Below are 18,535 nucleotides of genomic sequence, written 5' to 3' on the forward strand. Positions count from 1 at the left end.
TCAGAAACAGACACATGTCCCAAAGTCCCAAAGGCCATATCCACCACAAGCCAGACTGTCAGTGACTATGGCATCGCAATCGCTCGGCTGCCCGTCTGTGACCCGCAGTTTGTTAAAGGTCTCAATTAGTTGACTTCGTTTGGATGTGTAGGCCTACTGTGGGAAGAATAAGCCTCCCTACTGGGCACAAACTGGTTGAATCAACATTATTTCTACATAATTTGTCAACGTATTGTGATGTGGAAAATACATTGGATTTGCAAAAATTCATCAACATCAAATCAAATTGTGTTCGTCACGTGGGCCAAATACAAAAGGTGTAGACCGCGAAATGCTCACTTACAAGCCCTTAACCAACAATGCAGTTTCAAGAAAAATAAGAGTTAAGAAAATATTTACTAAATAAACTAAAGTAAAAAAAATATATATTTTAAACACATTAAAATAACAATAATGAGGCTACATACGAGGGGTACCGGTACCGAGTCAATGTGCAGGTGTATAGGTTAGTTGAGATCATTTAGGTAATATGTACATGTAGGTAGGGGTAAAGTGACTATGCATAAATAGTAAACAGCGAGTGGCAGTAGCGTAAAAAAAAATGGGAGGTCAATGCAAATAATCCAGGTAGTCATTGATTAACTGTTCAGTAGTCTATGGCTTGGGGGTAGCAGCTCCTAAGGAGACTTTTGGACCTGGACTTGTCACTCCGGTACCGCTTACCGTGCGGTAGCGGAGAGGACAGTCTATGACTAGGGTGACTGGAGTCTGGCAATGTTGGGGGTATTCCTCTGACACTGCCTGGTGTAGAGATCCTATTGTTTTGAGGGTGAAATTTCAACCACAGAATTATATCATCATGGTAACCAATTTTCAACATAGACAAACCTTGTAAAAACTATGTTGAATTTGTGCCTTTGAAACAACGTCAGATCTTCAACGTTATATCCACTATGAGAAAAAAATCAGTAGGCTGGGCAGCATCTCCTACTGGAGTGTTGATCAATCTACATTAGCACTATCCATTTGGTCTCCCATTCAGTGTTTTAACCAAGCTCTGCTTAGCTTTTATATTTGTCACTGACTACTACCAACGTGCTATTGTGAGAATGATTGTTGAGAGATTTTGTAATAACTAAATAGATTCAGTGTTGCTATCGAAGTCATTCCAAAAGGAAGGTTAAACCGAACAAATGAAATGTAACCATGCTTTATAAGTTACATACATGTATCATCAATGATACTATTTAGGCTTACAACTATTGTTTCAATTCAACCAAGGGTCCAACTAAAAATAAACAATACATATAGTCCTAGGGTTTCAAACTTTGGTTAATTTCAAATGTAAGTTAATTAATAATTAATATTTTGGATTCACGTCTCCATCTCAACGAAAAAAAGAAGTTAAAGAATAGGACTAAATCAACTAGTCCTATTCTTTAATTTAGATTTTTGGTTGAGATGGAGATATATCAATTATTAATTTGTAGACAAACTGGAATTAAAAAAAGACTAAGTCAGCGGCACAAAAAATACTGTACATCTCCTTCAAATGTTGATATTTGGTTGTGTGGACAACACTTTGAAATACACTTATCACTTTTGAAATACAGTAAATAGCTAATTAACCTTTTGACAACTAAACTCCAACAAAACCAAAATGAAAAGTTAAAGAACAGGACTAAGCCAGTGAATCAGATGAAACTATCCAAGCATTAGATACACCTACTTTAAATATTGATATTTCTTTGTGTTGTAATACAGCAAATAGTCTAAAGTTATCTTACAAACTAATATAACAGTATTTATTCAACCTTAAAATTAGCAACATATCCATTGAGAGATTTAAGGTTACTGTAACTATAAATGTTATCTTATGTAATCATAGAAAGCATGCATGTTAAAGATATCATGCAAAGGTCACAGATCTGTAGAGATCTTCACAATTACTATAAAAATCTGTGCAGAATCTCGAACAGCATTGATCCCTTTCAATATACAGTGCATTCGGAAAGTATTCAGACCCCTTCACTTCTTCCACATTTCGTTACGTTACAGCCTTATTAAAAAATGTATTTTAAGAAAATCCTCATCAATCTACACACAATATTTTATAATGAGAAAGCGCAAAAAGGCTTTTAGAAAATCCTTATTTACACAAGTTTTCAGACCCTTTGCTACGAGACTCGAAATTAAGCTCAGGTGCATCGTGCCACTCCTCAGTACAAGGCACATGACAGTCCTGTTTGGAGTTTGCCAAAGGGCACCTAAAGGACTCTCAGACCATGAGAAACTATATTCTCTGGTCTGATGAAACCAAGATTGAACTCTTTGGGCTGAATGCCAAGTGTCACGTCTGGAGGAAACCTGGCACCATCCTTACGGTGAAGCATGGTGGTGGCAGCATCATACAAGGGATTGGGAGACTAGTCAGGATCGAGGGAAAGATGATCGGAGCAAAGTACAGATACATTGTCACTACTTCCGCCGAAGTCGGTCCCTCTCCTTGCTCGGGCGGCGTTCACCTAGGACCTATTACAGATACACCTAGGATCTATTACAGACATCCTTGATGAACACCTGCTCCAGAGCACTCAGGACCTCAGACTGGGGTAAAAGTTCACCTTCCAATAAGACAACGACCCTAAGCACACAGTCAAGACAATGCAGGAGTGGCTTGGGGACAATTCTCTGAATGTCCTTGAGTGGCCTAGCCAGAGCCCAGACTTGAACATGATCTCTCATCTCTCATCTCTCAGACCTGAAAATAGCTGTGCAGCGACGCTCCCCATCCAACCTGGCAGAGCTTGAGAGGATCTGCAGAGAATATTTGGAGAAACTCCCCAAATACAGGTGTGCAAAGCTTGTAGCATCATACCCAAGAAGACTCAAGGCTGTACTTATTTATGGAGCTACTAAATGCTTCCAAGCCAGTGGATCAGTACTGGTGTCCTGCCACACCCATATTGCCTTCAGTTGCGATGCCCAGTAATAAATCCTAAAATCGAGTACAGAAAGACCACCCTCTGAGTACGGTCTGCGCAAAGTATTGCGTTTAACTCTGGGGGGGGGGGGGGGGGGCTTCCCTTTCCATAACAATTTAGAAATCAGTGTTCATTTGTCTGAAAAGGTGTGTAGGCAGAGACATGGTAGAGTTTGGAACAGATACAAGCATTTTGCCAAAATATTCGTTTTGACACAATTAACACACCCAAATAGTGAAATCGGTAGATCACACCACCAATCCAGTTCTTCCCCAGCCTTTTAAAGTGAAGGCACATCATTAACTTTATAGGTGTTTGCCATTTCTGTGGGAATTTGCAATCCTAAATAAGTCAAAGCTGAAACCTCCAGGAAAAGGTTTGATTTAAGATTGATCATGGAAAGCAAGTACAGTAGTGGTTAGATTGACTCACTCACGGCTCAGTCTTTTAAGAATAAAAGGAACCTCTCAATGACTAAGGTACACTAGCCAGGAATAAATCAAACTGTATTGACATAGGGACAATAGCAATTTATGAAAGTGCCACTCAGCCACTCAGTTTGGTAATGTAGGCAATGAAGAATATGAAGTGAAACCCAGATGGTACTCAGTATACATAACAAACTGACAACTCATGAGGATTTTTGTCAGACGTCATTGACGTCTGGACTCCGGATACTGGTAGGGAAGGAAGAGAAAATGCATATTGGAAAACATAGTGGTGTAAGGAATTTTACACAGGGATGTAATCCATTGTAGGCAAAGAGTATTATTGTTGACAGACTAAGCTCTCACATGGGGATCACGTCCAACTCCTGTATCATTTACAAAGGTCATGAGAAATACTTAAGGGGGAAGGATAATAGGTGGACCAAGTGTGACCAACTTTGAATATTTCTGCAATGACTAATACATTTTTATTAGGCAGTGTAGCAACTCGAGTACAACCTGCACGGAGACAGCAGTCCCTTCAGGACTATTACTCTTATCATGTCTCCAACTGTATCAAAGAGACGTGTTGCATGACACTCCAAGGAGGTAAACACCATTAATACATGAGTCACGCTGATCAAAGTGACACTACAGTAAGGTCTACCACAAAGGGTTTAAATTATCTTCAAAGCATCAGCTAAAACGTTTATATATTGTATCGATCTGCAAACGTTGACATCTCAAAAGCCTCCTTATTGAGCACTAAGCGAAGAGGAGTGTGAGGTGGGTGAATGTGGGAAAGGGAAAGGGAGATACCTGATGGAACAGCTCTCATATGGTAATAGATACACTGGCACTCTCACAGATGCTGAACCTGAATCATTATCCCTTTAGAACCTGCAGTTTTCAAATGAACATGCTCTATGAACAAGATTTGAAGATATTGAGCCGTGAGTGTGTGTACGCTTGTGTGTGCGTGCATGCGGGAGTGCATGCATGCATGTGTGGGTGTGTTTGTGCTTAAATACATGGTAATAATATAGTAATGGAAATATGACAGGCCAGATGAGAAAACGGACTTAAGTGGTGTGATAGTTAATTATATGTCAAAATGCTGACATAAATAACTAATGCACCTTAACCTGAGGACATCTATATTAAGAAAACTTGATGGACAATATTAAAAGCTTTACAACTGATACTTTTTGTGGGCTACTGAATTCCAGTGGGAGGTAAAACAATCTCAAACAGTGATATTTACTGTTTATTAAGTGATCTTAAAGTTAGTTTTATTAGAAAATCAACAGTTGTTTAAGTGGGGTCTGGAAACAGTCAGGGGATCACTTCAATTTATTCAATTCACCTGGGAAGTGTTTTAGTGGCTTCAATGTTGTATGGAGGCTTTTTTAATGTTTCATTCGGAGTACATTGATGAGTCTGTGTTCCAATTCCAGCAGGAGAAAAAAAATGGAAAGACAAGTTTTTAATGGGGCAAATGAAAATAAAGTAGATCACTCACACCAGGTCAGAGCTACAAAACCTGAAATCAAAGACAGAGTTTATTGGCTAGTTGAGAGAGAGAGGACAGAAACTAAATTAGCGTACCATAACCAAATGTACATTCATGCCTTTGGTTGTTGATGTTCATTGTCCACCTCACCTGAAGGTTCACTTCAAAACACTAGATGCTCTCTAAGTTGCAGCATGTGTACAATACAGTTGCATCTTGAGGATATTCCATCCACGGCTAGGAATAATTGTATTTTCCTGTGTGAACAACAGTCTAGAGGGAATAAACCATGCAGGCTCAATTGGTGAGGTGTCTGACCCGGTTGAATCCTATTCAGAAAATCTAATTGATTGAAGAGTTTGTGACAGTGGTGTTTTTGACAGCAGGTTGTCCACACAAACACTGGGCTTCTCTCATTTCCCTTTCAAGACTGACACGCACAGCATGAGGCCTCACTATAAAGGAGAGTGCATGTTTTGGACATTTCTGTTTTGAACATGGCAACCCACCTATTATACACAGTTATGTCCTATAAAAACATCACTAAATCTCAGGGATTTTATCCTCCATCGTCATCATGTGCATAGTAAAAGCAATGTCATGTGACATGTAGGCCCATGTTAGCTGTTTTGTCCATTACTACACTAGCTTATGAGCTAGATCAGGAACAGTTTTTAAGCTATTATTCTGTTACTATTCTGATGCTATTTATTCTGATGCTGTACACCCACATACCTTTCATATCTATTTGGATGGTGAAGTTAACATTTGTACAGTTGGCTCTATACTGCAGCATTTAGGATTTCAGATCAAATGTGATGAGGCGACAGTGCAGAAGGTCAACTTTTATTTGAGGGTATTTTCATACATATCTGTTTTACTATTTAGAAATGAAAGCACTTTATGTATGTAGTCCCCCCATTTGAAGATGGCTAGTCACTTACCATTACCAATAATGGGAATGTAGCATTTTTGGGGGGATATGATCTCTGTAATCTCTGTTCCTCTGTAACTTTCTCACTTATCATTATTCACGATTCATTCATGATTATTAATAGTCATGGTAGCATCCACATTCATGTAGAAGTGTTCAGATACATATTCAATTTTTTTTAAATAAAAGTGAATAAAAAATGACAAGATACATTATTCACCATTCAGTTCCTATTAGAAAAAACATAATCCGAAACACAACAAGTACAAACTGCAAAAGGATCCAACAAGTTTGTAGAGTCACAAGCATGATGCATTCATTGCGTGCTAGGAATATAGGACCAAGTACTACACTTTTGAGAACTTTAACACACTGTAAGTGAATTTGTCCAAATACTTACAGTTGAAGTCAGAGGTTTACATACACCATAGCCAAAAACATTTAAACTCAGTTTTTCCCAATTCCTGACATTTAATCCTAGTAAGAATTCCCTGTTTTAGGTCTGTTAGGATCACCACTTTATTTTAAGAATGTGAAATGTCAGAAAAATAGTAGAGAGAATTATTTATTTCAGCTTTTATTTCTTTCATCACATTTCCAGTGGGTCAGAAGTTTACATACACTCAATTAGTATTTGGTAGCATTGCCTTTAAATTGTTTAACTTGGGTCAAATGTTTTGGGTAGCCTTCCACAAGCTTCCCACAATAAATTGGGTGAATTTTGGCCCATTCCTCCTGACAGAGCTGGTGTAACTGAGTCAGGTTTGTAGGTCTCCTTACTCGCACACGCTTTTTCAGTTCTGCCCACAAATTTTCTATAGGATTGAGGTCAGGGCTTTGCGATCCAATACCTTGACTTTGTTGTCCTTAGGCCATTTTGCCACAACTTTGGAAGTATACTAGGGGTCATTGTCCATTTGGAAGACCCATTTAGACCAAGCCTTAACTTCCTGACTGATGTCTTGAGATGTTGCTTCAATATATCCACATAATTTTCCCTTCTCATGATGCCATCTATTTTGTACATTTCTCCAAAAAGTATGATCTTTGTCCCCATGTGCAGTTGCAAACCGTAGTCAGGCTTTTCTATGGCGGTTTTGAAGCAGTGGCTTCTTCCTTGCTGAGCGGCCTTTCAGGTTATGTCGATATAGGACTTGTTTTACTGTGGATATAGAAACTTTTGTACCTGTTTCATAGAGCATCTTCACAACATCATTTGCTGTTGTTCTGGTATTGATTTGCATTTTTTGCACCAAAGTACGTTCATCTCTAGAAGACAGAACGCGTCTCCTTCCTGAGCGGTATGATGGCTGCGTGGTCCCATGGTGTTTATACTTGCGGGCTATTGTTTCTACAGATGAACATGGTACCTTCAGGTGTTTGGAAATTGCTCCAAGGATGAACCAGACTTGTGGAGGTCTACAATTCTTGGCTGATTTCTTTTGATTTTCACATGATGTCAAGCAAAGAGGCACTGAGTTTGAAGGTAGGCCTTGCAATACATCCACAGGTACACCTCCAATTGACTCAAATGATGTCAAATAGCCTATCAGAAGCTTCTAAAGCCATGATATCATTTTCTGGAATGTTCCAAGCTGTTTAAAGGCACAGTCAACTTAGTGTATGTAAACTTCTGACCCACAGGAATTGTGATACAGTGAATTATAAGTGAAATATTCTGTCTGTAAACAATTGTTGGAAAAATGACTTGTGTCATGCACAAAGTAGATGTCCTAACCAACTTGCGAAAACTGTAGTTTGTTAAAAAGAAATTGCCGGAGTTGTTGAAAACGAGTTTTAATGACTCCAACCAAGGTGTATGTAAACTTCCGAATTCAACTGAAACAGAAAACTTCTATAAATTGAGGGACCAGATACATAAAGTAATTTCATTTCTAAATGTTAAAAAAGAAATGTATGAATATACCCTCAAATAAAAGGTGACATTATGTACTGTCACCTCATATGAAACATTTGATCTCAAATCCAAAATGCTGGAGTATAGGGCCAAATTTACAAATTTTAACTTCACTGCAAAATATAAAAGTGTAGGTAAAATTGTCTTTGGACAAATCACTCCCAAATAGAGACTGCACTTTAAATTAATTGTTCATCCATAATGACACACTTTAGCCTACAAAGTTATTAATTGTGTCAACGTTTATAATAGTAGGCCTAACACACTTTTAAGCAAAAGATTATCAACACAGAAATGATAAAACAGCTCTAAACATAAGTCTATCTTTATTGGCATATCATGAACTTCAACATCAATATCATACAATGGCTCCCAGTGCCATAGACAGGAAAGGAATATGTCACTGGTGCATAAGTGCAGTTTCTCTCATTGGAAAAACATTCCCCAAACACCACTGCTGCGCTACATATACAGTACCAGTTAAAAGTTTGGACACACCTACTCATTCCATGGGTTTTCTTTATTTTTTTACTTTTTTCTACATTGTAGAATAATAGTGTAGACATCAAAACTATGAAACAACACAGATGTAATCATGTAGTAACCAAAAAAAGTGTAAAATATATTTTATATTTGAGATTCTTCAAAGTAGCCACTCTTTGCCTTGATAACAGCTTTGCACACGCTTGGCATTCTCTCAACCAGCGTCATGAGGTAGTCACCTGGAATGCATTTCACAGGTGTGCCTTGTTGAAAGTTAATTTGTGGAATTTTTCTTCTTAATGCGTCTGAGCCAATCAGTTGTGTTGTGACAAGGTAGGGGTGGTATACAGAAGATATCCCTATTTGGTAAAAGACCAAGTCCATGTAAATGCAAAAACAGCTCGAATAAGCAAAGAGGAACAACAGTCCATCATTACTTTAAGACATGAATGTCAGTCAATACAGAACATTTCAAGAACTTTGAAAGTTTCTTCAAGTGCAGTCACAAAAACGATCAAGCGCTATGATGAATCTGGCTCTCATGAGGACTGCCACAGGAAAGGAAGACCCAGAGTTACTTCTGCTGCAGAGGATACGTTCATTAGTATTACCAGACTCAGAAATTGCAGCCCAAATAAATTCTTCACAGAGTTCAAGTAATAGACACATCTCAACATCAACTTTTCAGAGGAGACTGCATGAATCAGGCCTTCATGCTTGAATTGCTGCAAAGAAACCACTACTAAAAGACACCAATAAGAAGATGAGACTTGCTTGGGCCAAGAAACACAAGCAATGGACATTAGACCGGTGGAAATCTGTCATTTGGTCTGAGGAGTCTAAATTTCAGATTTTTGTTTCCAACCACAGTGTCTTTATGGCACGCCGTGTAGGTGAACGGATGATCTCCGCATGTGTGGTTCCCACCGTGAAACATGGAGGAGGAGGTGTGATGCTGTGGGGGTGCTTTGCTGGTGACACTGTCTGTGATTTATTTAGAATTCAAGGCACACTTAAAACCTCTCAGGGATTGGCGTCCCACAAGCGGGACAACTTCCGGTGATACTGAAAGGCGCGCAATTCAATAAATAATCATAGAAATTATGGAATTAAACATTTAGGTACATACAAATGTTTTATATCAGTTGAAGCTTCAATTCTTGTTAATCTAACTGCACTGTCCGATTTACAGTAGCTATTATAACGAAAGCATGCCATGCGATTGTCGGAGGACGGCGCCCCACATCAAAAAAAAAATCCACCGGCACAAGCTTCATAAATTCACAAATAGCGGTTAAATATTCATTTACTTAAAAAAAAAATATTCCTCTGATTTGTCATCCAAAGGGTCCCAGCTATAACATGTAGTGTCGTTTTGTTAGATCAAATCCTTCTTTATATCCCAAAAAGTTTGTTGAGTTGGTGCCATCGATTAGAAATCCACTCGTTCAACTTGCAGAGCAATGAATCCGAAAATCTACCCCTAGACTTTGTTTCAACACGTCAAATAATGTTTCTATTAACTCCTCAGATACCCTAAAATGTAATCAAACTATAAAATTTCTTACGGAAGGAAGTATGTTCATTAGGAAACCGATTTTAACAGGTGCGTCTTGTCTTCATGGCGCGCCCAAACACGAATTTCCAAGACTGTGTCCCTGTACTAAAACTGATATTTCTTATTCATTTTGGAAGTTACAGACCTGAAACTTTGAACGTAGACTGCGGACACCATGTGGAAGTCATAGGAAGTGCATCATGGAAGCTATAATTCAGTATGCCCCTATAGTTTCCATTGTAAGAGCATAGTCTCTCCCCCCAAAAATTCTGGTTGGATTTTCTCCTACCATATCTATTGTGTTATAGTCTCCAACATTATTTTAACATTTCTACCAACTTCAAAGTGTTTTCTTTCCAATGGTACAAGTTATGTGCATATCCTGGCTTCAGGGCCTGAGCAACAGGCAGTTTACTTTGGGCACATAAGTCAGGTGGAAATTGAGATAAAAGGGGCCTAGCCCTAAGACGTTTTAACCAGTATGGCTACCTAAGCATTCTGCCATCCCATCTGGTTTGTGCTTAGAGGGACTATCATTTGTTTTTTAACAGGACAATGAACCAACACACCTACTGTACAGGCTGTGGAAGGGCTATTTGACCAAGAAGGACAGTGATGAAGTGCTGCATCAGATGACCTGGCGTCTACAATCAACCTGCCTCAACCCAATTAAGATGGCTTGGGATGAGTTGGACCGCAGAGTGAAGGAAAAGCAGCCAACAAGTGCTCAGCATATGTGGGAACTCATTCAAGACTGTTGGAAAAGCATTCCAGGTGAAGCTGGTTGAGAGAATGCCAACAGTGTGCAAAGCTGTTTGAAGAATGGCTACTTTGAAGAATCTAAAATCTAAAATATATTTTGATTTGTTTAACACTTTTGGTTACGACATGATTCCATATGTGTTGTTTCATAGTTTTGAATGTTATTCTACAATGTAGAACATTGTAAAAATAAAGAAAAACCCTTGAATGAGTGCGTGTGTCCAAATATATATATATATATATATATATATATATATATATAGCGAAAGGGGCGTTTCTTCAAAGAGCATGTGGAGGAGGTAAGAAGGGGATTGCCGCTGAGGACAAATTCAGCTGTCAGAGAACTGGAGTTTCAGCCGGCTATCATGGAATTAAACGAGGACAGCGCAGTAGAAATTCACGTTTGCTGATCATTCCTGAATCTCTTCTATTTTCGTCGCATTCTTCCTTTTGTGAAGGTAAAGTCCTATGCACCCTCATCCTGTAGCTTAGTTTTGCGAGGAGCATCCTCATCAAACATCAATTGTCAAGGAAGTACAGTACGGCTAACCCACAAGCTGTAGCTAGCCTACCTCGATATAACGTTAGTAGGCTACGGCTTCTACCGTTTTTATTGCATTGCATTTCAAGTTCACCAAAATGGGCCTGTATAGTAGAATTAAACCTGAAATTTAAGACATCAAAATGTTAGACTGTTTTAGACTCAAAGTGACATGTCAGATGGGCAATACTGACACAATGTAACCCAGCGGTAAATGTGTGGTTTATGCGACTCGGTTGCATTTGACAGCTTCACTCAGGATGTAACCATGTATCCTAGCAAGCAGGCAAAGACTGGCAACGTAGCCAAACATTGTCATGACAATGTATCAATTTAGTCATTGTCAAACAAATCTAATGTTTGGGGTTAGTGTACATGTATGATTAGTGTAACTTTTTATCTGTATTGATTCATTTTGTTTCATCCTGATGATTCAGAAGCCTATCTCAAGCAATTGTTGCCTACATCAATGACAGCATAGGTAAACAAACCATGCAACAGTAAAATATAATTGTCAGATGGTGTTTCTGATGGAGTCAGTTAGACCTATTGCTACATTCTAGTTGGCTACAGTATTTGCTTCTGTTTGGATGAGGTTTAAATTGGGGATGTTGATGATGAGGTGCGCTGCCTGTTTACGAACAAGTGTTTTTCACTGGGGATTTGGACAGGAATTATTATTACTAATGGATAGGTCTGCAGACATTTACATTTGGACACTTCTGGGAATTAGAGTTGTAGGTTTGTCAAGGTGTTCCATAAAGATGAGTGTGCTTGTGAATGTAGAGTTTTAAAATAGGCTTATATTTTCTTTGAGTTTTCGTTCATATAGCCTCTGTTGGCTATCACGCACTTCACAGCTATCTGCATGAGCTGTGTTGGTTGTTGAACACTATCATTTGAAATAATTTATGATCAAGTCAAATTGACCTAAAAAAAATGCGATGTACAGGAGGACCTCTGTCCTAAATTACTACTGTAATGGACTATCATCCCATGCAAAAGCCCAGGGATATGTAAATGTTAAACAGATAATGAATGCAAAGACCATTTAGATTAGACCAGCTCTAGTTCAGAGGTTATATGGTGTCTTGTAGTGCATAGTATAAGAAATGTCACCTATTAATGCATTTATTCCAATATGTTTTTCTGTTCAGCTTTGTTAATTTGAACGTAGCATCGAATTCTTAACGGTCAGTCAGAGGTTCTCAACAGAAGTGGTACAGTGTCACTGCAATCCGTATGCAGTGACTTTGGCCCTGTGCTCTGACCTGTTTTTCTCAGGGCCGCATTCATTGTTACACACTGTTTTAATAATAATTTTAATCACTTTTTGACTGCACCTCTTTTGATTTGAACGAAACCTTCCATACATGTTTGCCCTTGGTAGAAGTGGTCAGAAAGTGACATTTTGGACCAGAATACCCAAACAATCAGGAGATGGAGGTACCTAAAGTTGACCCATTTTACATACCCTACCCCACAATGAGACATCCATGTCTTCATCACGTCAAATATCTAAACACTTGTCAACTCAGATTCATCTCATTTTCACATGTTGTAGCTTAGACCCTATTTTACATCAGCCGAGGTGTTTGTGTTGTGCCAGCCGTGCATGCTCTTGAATATAGGGTGGGTGTCATTTCAATCATAGAAACAGAATTCAGAGAATGGACCTATCCCTTCAGACCACTGCAATTTAGCTGGTACTCAGTTTAAATTTAAATTTAATTGAAATTGTAACTTCCAATTACTACCAGAAAGATGGTTGACTTCCATAGGAATGTCTATTCTATTATGTATATTTCTATGATTTCAAGAGGTTTCCTATGGAAGATTGACAGTTTCATTTAAAACAATAGATATTCCCACTCAAGTCAACATTCTATCATGTGTGGAGCTCCAACCAGCTTTGTGGTAGCACTTGAAAGTTTACATTTTAATTGTATTTGCATTTTAGTACATTTATAAGCCACATGACACCCACCCTGTATTCAGTAGTATACTGGGTCTCAACCGATGGTGTGCACATCACAAACACCTCAGACGATGTAAAATAGGGTCTGATCTACATACACTGAGCCAACAAAACATTAAAGACACCTGCTCTTTCCATGACATTGACTGACCAGATTAATCCAGGTGAAAGCTATGATCCCTTATTGATGTCATCTGTTAAATCCACTTCAATCAGTGTAGAAGAGGAGGATACAGGTTAAATAAGGATTTTTAAGCTTTGAGACAATTGAGGCATGGATTGTGTATGTGCCATTCAGAGGGTGAATAGGAAAGACGAGGTTTAATTTGCTTTGAACGGGGTATGTCGGTAGGTGCCAGGCGCCCCATTTTGTGTGTCAAGAACTGCAACGCTGCTGGGATTTTCACACTCATCATTTTCTGGTGTGTCAAGAATGGTCCACCATCCAAAGGGCATCCAGCCAACTTGACACAACTGTCGGAAGCATTGGAGTCAACATGGGCCAGCATCCCTGTGGAACGCTTTCATCACCTTGTAGTGTCCATGCCCGACGAATTGAGGCTGTTCAGAGGGCAAAAGGGGGTGAAACTCAATATTAGCAATATGTTCCTTTTTGTTTTGTACACTCAGTGTATATGAACATGAACAATATCGTTATTCACGTGTTTTGAGTAATTGACGTAAAATATATATTTTTAATATCGAAATTATGAAATAGTTTACCGACCCTTTTTGTGAGCTTTCAATTAATATACAACTCAACCATTTATATTTTTCAGTGATGAAGACATTGATGTCTCATGGTAGGATCAACTTTGAGCACCTCAATCTCCTGTATGTTTTGGCATTCAGGTCCAAAAGGTTACTTTCTGACCACGTCTACCATGGGCCATCAATTATGTAAGGTTTTGCTGCAATCAAATGGGGTGCAGTCAGAAAGTGATTGAATTCAAATGGAATGACCATTATTCAATTCTTGCTCTGTACTGTATTGTGTGTGAGAGATGTGGCTGTGTTGACACTCTTCGTTCGCCTATGTCTGCACACAAATACACACAGCATGCACCAAACTGTTTGTTTGATTGTTTAATATGTAAACATGGGCCATATCTTGGCATACAATAGCAATGCTTACTTCCCTTTTTCCACACTGTACAAATCCAACATCCCACAGGAAGGACAGTCCTATCAAGTTCTGTTGATCCCGTCAAGTTCCATACGTGCAAACTGCCTGAGTACATTCTTCTAGTCTATAATCCTCCCTTGATTAAACCAGATGGAATTGCTGAATATTTTCTAGATTAATAATTATCCCATGCTGGAGTTATTTCATTGTGCTACTGCAAGACATCCTATATGGGTCAATGTGAATACATATCCAATCGCACACACGTTTGGCAACACTTTACCTTATGTTGCCATTATACCTATGTAACTACACAGTAGTTACTATAGTAACAATGTTGTAATTACACGGTAATAGCGATATAGGTTATTTAATGCATAATATACAATTTAATATGCAGTATTTATCAGTGTAAATGACTGTACATCTGTGTGGTTTATTTGTCATGCTAACTCTTGTCTGTTCCATCTTTTCCAGGCACAGTCCTGGGTGAGGCAACATGTCGGACAAGATGTCCAGTTTCCTCCACATAGGCGACATCTGCTCCCTCTATGCGGAGGGCTCCACCAGCGGATTTATCAGCACTTTAGGGTATGTCTGTCTGCTTATTGTTTTACAGCTGCATATGAATCCCATCCCTCTCAACTTGAATTCTCATTAAAATCCCACTGGTATTCATCACAAACATTCTCTTTTATTGAATACATGCATGCATGAATAAATACATGCATGCTCATAGACATCCAAGATCAGACACCAGTCTGTGCACATATATGCATGCAAATACACAGACAGATCTAGGTACCAGTGAAAATATGAACCTTATTGGTGTTTGAAGCCAGGGAGACAGCTGGATCTGCAGCCAAGGTGATAACGTAGAATAATGGAGGGATTTATTTAATTGCTTAGAGTCATGGCTTTTACTTCACAAGTTTAATTATGTTTGCTCCCCCAATGTTATTAGCAGAATAAACCTGTGCTAATTCCATTGTTATGAAAGAAACACAGTGGTGGTGAAGTGTATAATAAGAACAGCTAGATTGCAGATTTCTTGTCATTGAGGTGATACTGTTCTATGCCCTTAAAACACACTTTGATAAATAGCAAGGCAGAGAGTGTTTGGAACTGGTGTGTGAGAGGCAGAGAGGGGTCACATAAAATAGGGTGTTATTAGCAAATAAGAGAGTGAGATGAAGGAAAAAGGGAAACCGTAGGAAAGGTGAGTGTCAGGGAAGAGAGGGATGGGGTTGAACGAGAAACATAGTGTCAATGGGACACGAGGCAGGTGATGTCATATTGTGGGAGGTTTATGGGATGTTGGCTCTCCTCTTTCTCCAAAGTTGTACCACTAGTAAACCCTGAAATGATGGGCCTAAGTTGCTTCAATTATTTTGCTTCCTGTGATTGAATTTAAATATTGAGAGCTTATGCAATGAACTGTAAAATTCCTTCCTCTAAGTGCTGATACCTATTTATCAAAGAGAATCAGAGAGCATTTTGGCGCCTCAACTTTCATCACGGCCAAAGTGAGAGTTGAGGGAGATCATTGACTGAACCGTGACTGGATTCACAAAAGACTGATGGACTTGACAACACTTCTGGAAGGTTATAAATTATTTCAGCCTCTAGTTCTCTGGTGTCAGAGCAGCTTGACTGCCTCCTGGTCCTCCTACATTTTCTGCTATGCCATTTTGTTGTTCTTTTCCCTCAGTGAAAATGAACATGGTATCTGTTTTGCCCTTTCTACTCTTAGCCTTCTTAGCCTTCTTTAGCAGTCTTAATCATACCTCGTCACTATCTGGCCCTTGAGTCCGTTTCTGCCGTAACATTGACTCTTAACAGCGGAATGAAGCTTTCTTGCTCCTTGCTGAAACAAGCAAGGTGTTGTAGCAAACACGTCTTAGTTGCCTAGACACTAGTGGTGGGGAGTTGACTCCAAAAGAATAGATTCCTCTATTCCTTGCCCGTCGACTCCCATTTCCGGGTGTCAAGCTCGAATCGACTCCTATGATTCAGTAGTTTTGCAATGGAGGAGACGAGTAGTTGCCATAGGCTACTTCCGAGAACACAAACTCTTGCATTTTTCACAGCATCTTCTAGCCATGACCGTAAACTCATGGGTACACTCGCAATGGCTGCCTGGTATTGTGATGCAATAATTTCCATGATAATGTAGAATGTACATTCAAATGATGTTAACTGATGTGGCTCATGCAATGGAATATATTTGTTGTAATGTCAGTTAAGTTGAATCAACAAATCACAGCACGTATTTTACTTCCTGCTTTGTGACACGCAGTTGCCAGAAGCCATCTGTCTAACCAAAAGTGGAACTCATGTCTAAAAATCGAGATTTTGCTCATCTGCCATTTTTTTTTTTGATAATCCGTTTTTAATTCTGAAAATTATAGCAATTTATTTAACTTTTATAGCGCTTTTCATTAGACAGAATCTCAAACCGTTTGTTAAGCAAAATAAACAAGTTATTCAAAAATAAGTATAGGCTACAACAGTAGCTAGATCAAGTCTGTTTTGAAAGCTTCTTGAAGCATCCAGCAGATGGACAGCCATGGCCATGAGAGGATCGGGAAGCGTATAGCTAGATGGTCACTCCATCAAAAAAATCACTCTGCTGTTTGTAGCTATGATGCACTGGCTACAATGGCAAACCATGTGCGATCAGGTGATCAAACTTGCCCCAGCTAGCAGCCTAGTGCTAGCTTGTTTGAATGGCCATTACGGTAGCTAGTTTGCAGTTTGGGTGTCAGTGAAACTTTATGGAGTGAAAGTACACCATTTCTTTAGGAATGTAGTGAAGTAAAAGTTGTCAAAAATATAAAAAGTAATGTACAGATACCCCCCAAAAAACGACTTAAGTTGTACTTTCAAATACTTTTACTTAAGTACTTTACACCCGTTACATTTTGAATGCTTAGCAGGACAGGAAAATTGTCTAATTCACACACTTATCAAGAGAAAATCCCTGGTCATCCCTACAGCCTCTGATCTGGCGGACTCACTAAACACATGCTTTGTTTGTAAATTGTGTTGGAGCGTGCCCAAGGCTATGTTGGAGTGTGCCCCTGGCTATCCGTAGATTTTAAAAACAAAAATAATTGTGCCTAATATAAGGAATTTGAAATGATTTACACTTTTACTTTTGATTCTTAAGTATATTTAAAACAAAATACTTAACTTTTACTCAGGTAGTATTGTACTGGGCAACTTTCACTTTAGTTATTTTCTAATAAGGTATCTTTACTTTTTCCTCCAGTATGACAATTGGGTACTTTTTCCACCACTGCTAGTTTGCAAGCTTGTTGATGAACTTGTATGGCACCAAAGTTTTGGGACTATTGTTAGAAATCAGCATGTATCTTACTTGCTACTTTGTAACATTTGGCCAACACGATAATGTTCCAGCTAGAGCGGTCAGCTGTGCTGCATAACTCTGCACACTAATCATGGCAAAACAAACTGCCTTATCAGGAAAGCTAATTTGTGCTATTAGCTAGAATTTCACTACGCTAGCTAGGTAGCTAGAGGGTGTATTAAGCATTGAGTGTGTGAACTGGCGTTTTCATATGGATTGATTTGAGACTGGTTCAGCCAGTATGCAGACACTAGCTAGCAAATTTCCATGCACATTTAGAGTTGAATAAATCCTGACTCTAAAACCACAAAACACCTTAGCTAGATGTAGAATTAAGTAGTGAAGACTAGCTCATTAAAAAACTTTAATATTAGGTGCAGTTTTTGGTAAGATTAACTCAGATTATTTTGAGGATGAAAGGGTGTTCAGTGGACGATGTCACCATTGTAAAAAAATTTTTTATGTTAGCCAAACTTATTTTTAGTGATTCTGTCTGACGTGAGACAATTTTGGTACTCTCGCAATGACCGCAAGTCCACCCATTATGCCACCATTGACTTGAATGGGGATGCCCTTTCTATTCATTCTATTTCTATGGCAGCACACACGGTCAGGAGCGGAGGAGAGGAGAAAATGTGGGTCTAAAAATGGTTCTTATGGTGACCGCGGTCATTTGGCTGGTCAATTACTGTCTTCCAAAATTCCATGACTGTCAGAGCCCTACTTGACAGTGCTCGTTTGTCAAGTTGCCAACCTTGCACTGTTCTGCCTGGTAATCACTTGTTTTTATAGCAACAGCAGGCAGTGTACAGGAGGCTGTGATGCTGTTGGTTGTCTCTGTGTATTATACTGACCACTGAGAGACAGCTATATAATGAGCCACCTGGTCTGCAGCTGATTTAGAGAGGACTGTTCTGTTTGCTACTGTACCAGGTGC

General features: G+C 39.0%; 1 protein-coding gene across 10 annotated transcripts in view; it reads left to right on the forward strand.

Moving 5' to 3' along the window:
• The first annotated feature begins 10,870 nt into the window (after nucleotides 1-10,870).
• Nucleotides 10,871-18,535, forward strand: part of LOC129815025 (inositol 1,4,5-trisphosphate receptor type 1-like) — a 144,253-nt gene continuing 136,588 nt past the window's right edge. For all 10 annotated transcript variants that reach the window (XM_055868291.1, XM_055868296.1, XM_055868295.1 and 7 more), the window contains exons 1-2: nucleotides 10,871-11,038; nucleotides 14,703-14,816. In XM_055868291.1, the coding sequence (XP_055724266.1) occupies nucleotides 14,725-14,816 (92 nt within the window). In that variant the 5' untranslated portion in view covers nucleotides 10,871-11,038; nucleotides 14,703-14,724. The remainder of the gene's footprint in view (nucleotides 11,039-14,702; nucleotides 14,817-18,535) is intronic.

The sequence above is a fragment of the Salvelinus fontinalis genome, chromosome 18 (assembly GCF_029448725.1).
Source record: "Salvelinus fontinalis isolate EN_2023a chromosome 18, ASM2944872v1, whole genome shotgun sequence".
Lineage (NCBI taxonomy): Eukaryota > Metazoa > Chordata > Actinopteri > Salmoniformes > Salmonidae > Salvelinus > Salvelinus fontinalis.